Genomic DNA, 12,518 nt, shown 5'->3' with positions numbered 1-12,518 from the left:
CATCCCTGCACTTTGCTTCATTTCCATTGTTCTTCAGAACACCATCTTGCCTTTGCTATAGTTGCCTCAACAATCTTTGTAACACATCTTTCTCTCTCTAGTTTTGCCTGAACCTTAGCTGAAATGCAAATTTGATGTCATTACACTCTTTAAAACTTTTAGTAACTCCATAGTACTCTTAAGAATGAAATTTATTGTCCTTAATGAATTTAAACAAGGTCCCTCCTTACTGTTTGACCTAAACTCCATCCATTACTCTCCATACTCTCTGCTCCAGACACCAGTGAGTGAGTGAGTGAGTGAGTGAGTGAGTGAGTGAAAGTCGCTCAGTTGTGTCCAGTCTTTGTGACCCCATTGACTTTACAGTCCATGGAATTCTCTAGGTCAGAATACTGGAATGGGTAGCTGTTCCCTTCTCCAGGGGATCTTCCCAACCCAGGGATCAAACCCAGGTCTCCCTCAATCCACTGGTAAAGAACCCAGTGGATTCTTCACCAGCAGAGCCACCAGAGAAGCCCTCCAGACACCAGTTGTTGTTATTGTGTTAGTCACTCAGTTGTGTCTGACTCTTTGTGACCCCATGGATTGAAGCTCACCAGGCTCCTCTGTTCATGGGATTCTCCAGGCAAGACTACTAGAGTGGGTTGCCATTCCCTTCTCCACCAGACACCAGTGAAATTCCTTTATTCAGCTTCCCTCTCCCATGCCTCTGGGCCTTTGCACAATGCTAGTTTCATTGCTTAGAACTCTGTCTTTACTCTCCCAAACACTCCACCAATTTTCTTTTCAAGACCTCTCTATTAATCCTCTAAACCCTAGCTCAGATATCACTTACTTCAGGAAGCTCATCTTGAACCACCACTCCAAGTCTGGACTCTAATGCTTCATGGTTCTCTGCTCAGATCAAGTCATTTGACATCACTCTTGATTTTTACATGGGCGTACCATCTTGTTCTGGGGCAATTAGCATTGAGATCATTACTGCTAATGTCAAGTGCAAAAACCTCACTTTGATACAGTTGAGTTGGGTAGGTTAACCCCCAATATTTATGTATGTGTGTGCTCAGTCCCTCCAGTCGTGTCCAACTCTTTGTGACCCCATGGACCATAGCCTGCCAGGCTCCTCTGTCCATAGGATTTTCCTGGCAAGAATACTGGAGTGGGTTGCCATACCCTCTTCCAGGGGATCTTCCAGATCCAGGGATCAAACCCGCTTCTCCTGGTCTCCTGCATTGCCAGGTGGATTCTTTACCACTGAGCCACAAGGGAAGCCCATTTATGTATGTATGTATGTAATTTTGGCCATGTCTCATAGCTTGCAGGAGCTTAGTTCCCCAGCCAGAGATTGAACACACATTCTCAGCAGTGAAAGCATATAGTCATAACCACTTAACCACCAGGAAGCACCCAGAACATTTTTAGACAAAGGAGAAATTCAGAATTACTATTACTTCTTGGATTAGATGTAAGGATTCTTCACTGAAGAAATAAAATGTTGAAATGAAATGTTTAAATAGCAGACTTTGTAAATAGCTGCTAGCCTATAATGATAGCCTGTGGTAAATATCAAAAGCATAGTCCTTTCCAATTACTAATTGGTGTTCAGGAGGTTTATTACATGCTTAGCACTGGGAGTTCATTAAGAGAAGCACCTTCATTCAGGGTATCTGGCCTACTCAAGTAATGAAATCTTTGGAAAATATAAACTTTTTATTAAATGATTTGTCAAAAATCTCAGAAATGAGATCTGCATAATATTTGCAGGTCAGTACAGTTGTTGGAACTCCTGGTTAATAGATTTATTTGGAGGCAACCTTTTTATGTTATAGAAGAGAGTGACTAATTCAGTTACTGCTCTATCAAAAAGCAAAAATTAGTACTATCTAATGACTTGAAGGGCCTTGGTAGGACTGAATTAGGATATATTAAAATTATTTTTCTTTTTATGTAAGGCAGCATCAAAATAAATTGAAATTTTCTTTAAAAAAAAAATCCTAATGGGAGCTTCCTATTCAATTTCAACATATATATCTTCAAAATTTATGAAGTATCAGATATGAACATATATGTATACATATATACATATGAATATATACACATGTACACATACAGTTTGCAGTTCTAATTTGCATTTAAATGTTTTAAACCATTTTTGCTTTAGCTAGATGCATGCTTTTCCCTTGCCTCATTAAAAATTAGTAAGGCAAATATTCTCCATTTTGCAAATAATATAATTTTAATATCATAGCCAAGGTTATGCCCTACTAGACAACTAACCCTCACTGCTGTTTTCTTTCCAGAAAATAAAATCACAGTTCAACTCTTCTAGAACCAGTCATCATTTTTCACATACTTCCTTCATTAAGTAGCTTTATCGCTCACGACCCCTACATCAAGTCATTTATGTTTCCAAGTTACTCATGTATAATCAGTTTATCTTGGAGGGTATGTCATATTGCTGCAAATTGGATGATTTTCTGTGTTTATTTTTGCCTGTTTGTGGCTGAGTGGGCTTTAGATTATACTGTTTTGTGGCTCTGCTCAGAGAAAGAGCACTTGGAAGCCTCTGTAGCCTTTTATTCTATGTTAATACTAACCTCCAATTGCTTTTCTTGACCAGGTATTTGGGTGCTTCAGCAATTTATAAAAAGTATATGAGAACATATAATCTTATTTATCTGGAGAAGATAAATAAAAAGTAACCATTTTAACCTTCTGCTTTTAAAATGTGACAGTTTAAGAGCTTAAAAAGTAACTCAGTCTTCTCTGAGACATTGTAACCTCTCCTCTAAGACTGAAACTTATACTCATCTATGAGCCCTAGTTCTGTGTCTGTCAGTATTCATTGACTTAAACTCCACTTGTTTCTGATAGAATGTTCCAACTTTTTTTTTTTTTTAACCTGAGCATGTAAGGTTGAAAATACAGGGCAAACATGGAAAAAGAGATCTAATTTAGGAGTTGATATATTTTTTAAAAGAAGTTAATGGAGCCCTGTAAGCAACTAGTTTTGACAGAAGACTTGAGAGATTTGTGTTCCAGATCCAACAATGTCAGTTGTATGCCTTTATGATCTGTTTTTTCAAGTTCCTCATCGGGTTTCAGAGAGAGAGATTCTTTCTTTAGACCCAGGGCACTTATGAGGAAACATTGGATATTTTAATGCTTTCGAATATACTTGGGAAGAAGAAAATTTAAAGATCTGCTACCAAGGCTTATTATCTGGGTAGGAGAGTTGATACTTAAAGTTTCTACATAGTTTACCAAAAATAATTTTTAACTGAATGTAGGTCATGGTCTCCTGCTTGTTTCTGCATTTTATGGCCCAATCAGCTTTGTTTGGGCATTTTTGGAAAGAAAGAAGGGAAATTTCAAGACTTCATAAAATGTGAAGTAAATTTGATTTCCTCCTAGAGGTGTCGGAGTCAGCCTAGAGGTTGGTTGCCCTTTGGCAGGTAATTGGACCTGAACGGGTGGATGGAGGGCAGGCTCTCGACTGCTGATGCTGGGTCAGGGGTACACATTTGCCTTTCACTGAAGCCCGACGGTTCAGGCTGCACCTTCCAGCCACATCCCGGCAGACCAAGCCCACTAGGGACCAGAGGACTGAGCTCCTTGGGGGAAGTACAGTTGGTCCCTAGAGGTTGTTTTTCGCCCGGCGGCATTGACTGCCCCGCCAGCGTCCGCCCCTCCACGCCGAGGAGGCGGGGCGCCGCGGCGCTGAGGGCCCCATTGGCGGTCGCGGCCGCCGACTCAGCTGAGTGACGGCGAGGGCGGGGCCGCGTGGCTTGTTTGTTTGCGCCGCCCCGTCCCGCCCCGCGCCGCCTCGGCCGTCAGCGCTGACTGAGGCTGCAGCTCCGATCTAGGCTGGCCGCCAGCCCAGCGCTCTCCTCTGTGCTGTTGCGGTTCCTCTGCGCGTCCGCCACTGTCCCCGCGCCGACATGCGCCTGGCTACAGCCGCGAACGAGGCGTATACGGCGTCTCTGGCCGTTTCGGAGCTGCTGGGCTGCAAGCAGTGTGGTGGGAGCCACGGCCAGGACGAGGTACCCGGGCGAGGGACCGGGCGAGAGGGCGGGTACCCAGCCGACTGTCTGGGCTGCACGGAGTCGCGTCGCTTCTCTGCCCTCGCACCCTAACAGCTTCGGAGAACGCTCCCCAGGGAGGGCGCCTCTGGAGCAACCGCCTGGCCGGCGCCCTGCCCGGCGGGGCGTGGCGGGCTGGCCCGCGCTCCTCAGGTGAAGGGGCGGCCAGTGGTGGGTTGGGGGGACGTTTGCCACTGTGAGTCGTCCCCGGGCAGAAAGTGCCACGGCTGGACGAGAAAGCTGTCTGAATCATTTAAATGGAAGTCTCCAAAACGTAAATAACGTTGTCTTCTGTACAAGTCTCCACAAGTCAGAAACTGAACAAATTCTAGTCCCGAGGTCGAACAGCCTGTGGATTTTTCCCCCCTCGACGTCTTGTCAAAACAGATTATTTGGTGACCCTCACTCTTTGCCTTTTACTTTAAAAAAGAAGAAAAAAAAGTGCATCTTGGTCAGTTTTGTCTAGAATAACTATGTTCTGCCAGCTCTATGACGTTATGCACAGCGCTTACTTTTGTTTATTAACGTTTCTTTTGTGTCTGCATTGGCCTTCGGAAAGAGCTATTTAATTGTGACATTTTGTATTTTTCCTAAGTGGTTACAAATAGGGCACCAATTGAATATCCTGCGACATGCAGGATCTAGTTCCCTGATCAGGGATTGAACCTAGGGCCCCTGCATTGAGAGATGGGAGCCTTAGCCACTGGACCACCAGGGAAGTCCCACAGGGCACCAATTGAAAGTTACTAGTACAACTTTAACTCAAATTTTAGCCTTTGATTCAAATGGTAGCCAGGGTGAAAGAGAAATAGTAATTAAAATTGAATTGAAATCAGAATGTTTTAAGTATTGACTTAGTTCAAGAAATGTAAATACGAGGTAATTTCTCTGCACTATTCCCCACTAAAATGACTGTTAGTATTTATATGTTTTTTGTAAATGGAGTCTACACTATGAGTATACCACATATATTCATATAAACTTAAATGAAGACACTTTCTCCTGAAGGTTGTAGAACACCAAACACTTCTGTATTTTAACATTCATGTTTACATAGCATGCTCCTTGTTTCCAGATAATACAGCAAAGTAAAAAGAGTCTCATGACTGTTGCTTTGAAACTTTACTATAGAGAGAGAACTGTTCAAAAGTATTGAAATAACATTTACAATTTCTGTTTCCAGGCCATAACAGATCTTTTGTCATTTTGAGAAGTGAGCCTCTTGATTGTGCTTGAATCTGTTCTTTCTAGTGGTATTTGTGTGTAGAATCCTGGTTCTTGCCCAGATCTAGAATCTCTAAATATAGCCATGAAACTGGAAGATAAAGAGATACATTTTATCTTACACACTGATTAGAGAGCCTATGGGATTGTGTTCAGGAGACCAGGAAGTTTTGTGTAGTTGTATTTCATTTTTAAAACATCCAACATATGGGAAGATAAATTAGGAAGTAGTGCTTTATAAGAAAACTTATTCACTTTACAAAAGAATTAATAACAGAACTCTTTCAAATAGCAAATTTCCACAGTGCCTTTAAGTTAAAACACCTTTCAGAAATGGAACTCCTGACTAAAGTGTAGGGCACACATAAGAGCCTAAGTCAGCCTTATAAATCCAGTACTTCGAAATCAGTTGAGTTTTTATTTTTCTAGGATGTAGTTCATAGAATACCAGACACTGGAAAAAGAGATACCTGAACTTTAAATATTTCTAAATTCCGTATAAGAGTTAGTGACAAATTTAGAAGAAGCACTAGTACATTTTGTTATAATAGGGAGATTTCTTTATAAGGCTTTTGAATTTCTTCATTTCTATTTAAAAATTTCAAATGTCAGAAGGCTAGCATCCAGCTATAGGCAATGATTCCCCTAAACAAGGGAGAGTGGGATGGGAAGTCTTATTTTTTTACACAGTATATTTTTGCCATGTTGAAATGTGTTTCAGAAAGAACTGCTTTTGTAATGTTTTACAAATCAAAGTTAGCATCATTGTTGCTATTATCAGTATTAAGACATCTAGATAGTTTTAAAATGTGCCAAGTGCAGTGAGAAAAAATAAAATGATTCAAGAGATCTGATTGTTTTTACTTTTCAACTAGTTTTGCAAATGGATAGATGTGTAAGCCAATAAATGCTCTCATTTTGCGTTTTTGGCAAATTGTCCATTCCTTTGCTTAAAGATATTTACATAGATTCATAAATGTATCTCTGACAAATTTGAAAAATCTGATTAGAACAATACATTCAGTACATAAACAGATTTACACAGTGAATATATCACATACATCAGTCATTCTTTGGTACTGTCAACATTTGCCGAGAATTTTCATGTTGTGAAAATGAGAATGTTAGTATCATACACTGGAGAGGAAACAGATACCACGTCAGAGATTTGCAGAAATGTTGTGATGGCAGAAGCGGTTGCTATCTCTTTCAAAGACGCTGATTAGGAGGACTGTTGAGAGGAGAGGACTGTTAGTTCCCATGTTAGATTTCCCAGCCACACCTTCACCAAGAGTCAGTGAGGTTTTGTGCTGTGATTAGCACATACATCTGCTTCACAACAAGATCATTAGCTGTTGGCAACTTCGGCCTCCTTGAATCTAAATTGGCCAAAATTTGTTCTAAATCTGTAATTCAGTGTCTTAGATACATATGAAGGCACAATTGAAGTAACCTTTAGGAAGTTACAAAAGGCACTTAGTTTGGCTTTCCATAAGCCAACTATTGAAGACCCATAGTGCCTTAAAAAAAAATAATAATAACACCTGCTAGAAAACAGGGTAGCACTATTTTGTCATGTGACTAGGAAAAGAAGTGTTTCAAAAGGGAGTTTTCCAGAAATCTGAAACTTTTAACCCTTTAGAAGTTGAGAATACTATTGTATAATAACAGTGGTATCTAAAAGGACCTTTAAGTATCAAAAACTCTTAAAGAAACTCTTGAGAGTAATTAAAGACACTAACTCTAGAAACAGACTTCATGGATGTTTTCAAGATAATTGTCACCTGTTTACTTTTTCCAGAGGTTAGAGAACAGTTTGTGTGCAACGGGAAGCTCGATGGAATCAATTATCTGCTTTCTGATAGAATCTGAATTGGGATAAATTGAGATACAGCTCAGAGCTCATAAAATTCTGTTTTACTTAGAACTAGCCTTAAGTAAAACAATGAAATTAGAGTATTGAATATCTAAGACTCCTTTCCATTCCTTTCGTTCAGTTTTTCTTTTCTGTCCCCTGCTTACCTGTTAGACTGGTACCTCATCAAAGAATGAATGTGATCTTAACACTGAGAGGTTATTAGCATGAAAAGTGAAAGTCGCTCAGTCAAGTTCAGCTCAGTCATGTCCTACTCTTTGTGACCCTGTGGACTGTAGTCCATGGAATTCTCCAGGCCAGAATACTAGAGTGGGTAGCCTTCCCCTTCTCCAGGAGATCTTCCCCACCCAGGGATCGGACTCGGGTCTCCCGCATTGCAGGTGGATGCTTTACCAGCTGAGCCACAAGGGAAGCCTGGTTATTAGCATACCAGGTGTATAATACATTCCTAAGAATGTTTACTTTTTCTTAACGTCCTGTTTTAAAACAATTTTTCATTCTTAAAAAAATTTTTTTCTAAAGAAACTGGGAAGGAAAGATTTGACCTGTGAAGGCAAAGAAGAGGGGAAACAGTGGTACCAGTATAGCTACTAAATTTGGCTATAGGGATAGACTTTCAAAGAGAATTATATAGGACTACTGGTAAAGACACTTGGCATACCTATAGGAAAATATTCCATTTCTGAAACATTGATAAGCACTTGCTTAGAATTATAAAGCTAATGTTGTAATATTAATAGTTTGATATATAAACTATCTATTTGGTATAGAAATAAAACCAAAATAATACACCTTAACCTCTTTGTTTCAAAGCCTGTGTACTAACAATCTGGTCTTATTTTAAAAAATACACACATACACACAATCCACATGCTGCTAATGTATGTATAAGATAAAGTCCTAGAAATGGAATTTCTAATTTTTTTCCTTTCCTCACAAATAGTAATATATACACTTTGCCTTTTTTCCCCCTACATAATATACCCCAGAGATCTTTTAAAGCCAACTTGTATACAGCTGCTTCATTCTTTGTAAGGACCTCATGCTGTTCTGGAGAAGGCAATGGCAACCCACTCCAGTACTCTCGCCTGGAGAATCCCATGGAAGGAGGAGCCTGGTAGGCTGCAATCCGTGGGGTCGCTGAGAGTTGGACACAACTAAGCGACTTCACTTTCACTTTTCACTTTCATGCATTGGAGAAGGAAATGGCAACCCACTCCAGTGTTCTTGCCTGGAGAATCCCAGGGACGGGGGAGCCTGGTGGGCTGCCGTCCATCGGGTCGCACAGAGTTGGACATGACTGAAGCGACTTAGCAGCAGCAGCAGCAGCAGCATGCTGTTCTAGTCTATGGTCATAGTAAGCTTTATTGAAACAGTCCTCTATTGATGAGCACTTAGGTGGTTTTATATCTTATACAATTGTAAACAGGGTGACAGTATACTTTTACATATGACATTTCAAAAATGTGAGCATAGGTTAATGTCTAGGATGGAATTGTCAATTAGGGTATGTAACTTAAATTTTGATCAGTATTTCAGATTGCCCTCCTGGAAGTTGCAGTAATTTGTACTTCTTATATATTTCTTGATCTTTTTTCCTTACATTTTAAAACACTCCCATCAGAGATGTATAAGTATTGAATAGCTATTTCTCCACCCCCTCTCCAACATAGTCTATCATCAAACTTTTTGATCTTAAGCAGTCTTTTAGGTGAAAAATTGTATCTCAATGTAGTTAAACAGCAGTTGTTTTGTGAAGATTGATCATTTTTTCAGATGTTTATGTATCCTTTTCTTTGAACTGTTTATGTCCTTTGTTCATTTTTTCTATCAGGTTCTTGGGTTTTCTTAGTGATTTGTTATTATGTATTTTTTAAAAAGCCCTTGTCTGTGTGAGTTACAAACATATTTCCAAGTTTTCTGTTTGTTTAACTTTATATATGTTTATTTTTCCCATATGAAAGTATATTTGGCATCAAACTTATCAGTCTTACATTTTTTGACTTCTGGGTTTTGTTGCATTTTTAGATCTAACTCCACAAGTATTTTCTTCTAATATTGTAATTTTTTTTTACTTACATATGATTTATTGTGTATGTAAAATACATACACAATATGTACTTAAAGTATGATTTAAGGCTCCAGTTTCACTTTTTTCTGAGTGGGTCCCCAGTTGTATCAAAATCATTTGTTGAATAATCCATTTCTCTTTCTTTGAAATGACATCTTTTTGTATACTAAAGTTTCAGGAATAGTGTCTTATGTATAAAATGAATAATAAACCCCTGAAAAGTGGGGTGTGTTGCTAAAATGCATTTTGTTTAAATAAGATAGTAAAGAAATTAAAAAGGGTAAATATTAATTTTAGCCTTGAAATCTTGCCCATAATATTTTCTTTGAAATGTATGTAATTAGATCAGAAATTCAGCAGTTAGAAAAGCCAACAGAGTCATCATTTTATATAAATAGCTGCATTTCTGTATTGAAGGAATGTGGGGTTGTTTCCTTGCATTTATTATAGGATATTAAATTGAGACACATACATAGCTGGACCAGTAAATTTAGTGCCTCCTCAGTGAAGGATACGGTTAAGAGACATTACTATCTTCAGTATAAGTAAGTGTGTAATTATCAGAGTAAAAAATCACTGACCTCTAATACAAAATTACTTGAAACCTATATAAAATTTTAGATTTAGTTTGCAAATAGAGCCTACTTCAAATCTGAATCTTGAGTTCTACTGATTAAGATTCTCTTCGATTTTTTCCTGCCTGCCTAAATCAATTCTGCTCAAAAGGTTTCCATTCACTTGGACCAAATTTCTTGAATTGCTGCCATATGTTCTTCTCTGTCTGCATCACTGCGCCGCCCACCGCTCCCCCCCCAACCTCCCACACCTTTTTTTCTCCTTTAAAAGAAAAGCATCTGGTTTATATCATGAAGGACTTTTGGAAGCAGTAAAGAGAGGATGGAAATAGTATTTGTATGTAATTATATAAGCAAGGGTTAATATTTAGTTGTTAAAGAAGGTGGGTTTGTTTGCCTAGAGACAAGACAGATAGGACATGAACTCAAAAAAAAAGTGGGGGGGGGGGCAAATTATATTTTGGTTTTGTTTCTCTAAGCATATTGCATTGAGGGAAAAGCTGGTATGGTAATAGTCAGTTTTTGTTAACCATAGTACATTGTCACACAAAATACAGAATTCTAGGTTCCCTATGTCAAAGGGTAGAAAACCGTTTCTTAATTAGTTGAGCTCAAAAATATAAGTGAAGTCAATGAGATCCTATAAATTAAAATTTTAAGGAAAACTCACAAAATTAATTTTTCTAAAATTGTTTTACTCAACCACAGAGAAACCATGTCCTGCAGCACTTTCTCTTTTGTGGGTTTAAATAACTTTTATTTTTCATAATATTTCTGTTCTTGTGAAGTATTATTGTAGATGTAATAATAATTATACTTCTTTCAGTTTAAGCTATCTAGGTGGAGATTATGACTTTTTCATTTCCTGACAAGATGCACAGGGATTGATATTTTGGTTGCTTGGGTTTTGGCTGTATAAACACATTGGTCTTATTTTGTATCTCTTGACAGTCCACAGGGTTGGCTGCTATGTGCTGAACTTTCTGTCCTAGACTTTCTGCCAAGTACTTTATGCAAAACTCTGGTTTTAGTGAAACAGGTTTTATTGTTTTTAGTTAGATTCTTATTATAAACTGTTGTCAGCTATGTGATGCAAAAAGAGGACCATATATATGGTCATGAAAACAAACCACGAAAACAAGCCAGGCTCTGTTCAACTGGTTGTTTTTTTCTCCCATTCCTGTGGCCTCAGTTCATGTTGTTTACTGCTAGCGGCCTGAGATGGTGTAATTTTCTTTTCTAGGAACTTGGAATTAGAATTCCTCGACCACTAGGACAGGGACCAAGCAGATTCATCCCAGAAAAGGAGGTATGTTGTTTGTAAAAGTACATAGTGAACTGTATGCTTTTAAGGAGAAGCTTTCATGACCCACATCTTGGCATCTGAACAATTGTTGGTCAACAATATGCTTTACACAGAGTTGATCATTGTTAATCATCATGCTTTGGCAGTGAATCTGTAGGATTAGAAAGCTATTATAGTCACTTTGATTTCTAGTATTTCATGACACTTTTCTAACACCCATAATTAATCAAGCAAAGGCAAGACTTGTTTTTGACCAATGATATGCCACCTGCTTATATTTAGATGTTGTTTAAGTGTGCCCATACGCTGAGTTACTTGGTCTTGGCCAACTCCACAGGCTGGTATCAATGCTAGCTTAGATCTTTAATTCTAAAATGTGTAAATGTTTCTATGCTTTGTTTTCACAAGGATTGTTTACTGTTAGTTAATTTTGGTTCTCTAAATTGTGGGAGTGTAGGTGTTGTTAAAAGGAAAGGCATTAGTGTCTGCAAGCTCTGCAAATTTGGTAATCTAAATCTGCTTCTTTATCTGGATTCTGGCCAAGCCTACAAGCAGCCTATCTAGATGACCATTGTTGTTTCTCCCCTGCTACATGATATATGACTGTTTATTCTCCTATCTTGCAACCAGTTGAGTTAAATTTGTAGAATTATAACATCCTTTTCTTAAGCCAAATTTAATTGGCTTCTAAATGACACACACAATGCAGTGTGCATGCATGCTTTATTTCTCCCCCTTCCATGTTTTCTTTAACACCGATTTACAATTTCTGTAACCATGGTTTTCCTCTCTTTCATACAGATTCTCCAAGTGGGGAGTGAAGACGCACAGATGCATACTTTATTTGCAGATTCTTTTGCTGCTTTGGGTCGTTTGGATAATATTACCTTAGTGATGGTTTTTCACCCACAGTATTTAGAAAGTTTCTTAAAAACTCAACACTATCTACTGCAAATGGATGGGCCATTACCCCTACATTATCGGCACTACATTGGAATAATGGTTTGTAAATAATCTCCTTTCTCCCTGCTTTATTAATATTTTTAAGATATGGTTAATGCTTCAAACACAGGAATAAATACTTATATTCCAGCTTCTAACTGGATTCCTGTTAAGTAGTATCTGTTTTTCCTCTTTCTAAATAATAGGAAAACTAATATGTATTTACACTTTGTTGAGTCCATGGAATTCTCCAGGCCAGAATACTGGCGCGAGTAGCCTTTCCCTTCTCCAGGGGATCTTCCCAACCCAGGGATTGAACCCAGGTCTCCCCCATCGTGGGCGGATTCTTTACCAGCTGAGCCACCAGGAAAACCTAAGAATACTGGAGTAGGTAGCCTTTTCCTTCTTCATCAGATCTTCCCAACCCAGGAATCAAACTGGG

The 12,518-nt window shown here is 38.7% G+C and overlaps 1 protein-coding gene across 2 annotated transcripts in view; it reads left to right on the top strand.

Moving 5' to 3' along the window:
• Window positions 1-12,518, top strand: part of SESN1 (sestrin 1) — a 123,512-nt gene that overhangs the window by 97,871 nt on the left and 13,123 nt on the right. Inside the window, exons 1-3 of one of the 2 annotated variants that reach the window (XM_043439192.1) lie at window positions 3,819-4,043; window positions 11,072-11,137; window positions 11,936-12,136. In XM_043439192.1, the coding sequence (XP_043295127.1) occupies window positions 3,942-4,043; window positions 11,072-11,137; window positions 11,936-12,136 (369 nt within the window). In that variant the 5' untranslated portion in view covers window positions 3,819-3,941. Of the gene's footprint in view, window positions 1-3,818; window positions 4,044-11,071; window positions 11,138-11,935; window positions 12,137-12,518 lie in introns of those variants that run through there. The other variant, XM_043439191.1, reaches the window with a different exon arrangement.

The sequence above is a fragment of the Cervus canadensis genome, chromosome 20, assembly GCF_019320065.1.
Source record: "Cervus canadensis isolate Bull #8, Minnesota chromosome 20, ASM1932006v1, whole genome shotgun sequence".
Classification (NCBI taxonomy): Eukaryota; Metazoa; Chordata; class Mammalia; order Artiodactyla; family Cervidae; genus Cervus; species Cervus canadensis.
This window is presented reverse-complemented; position numbering and strand designations above follow the sequence as displayed.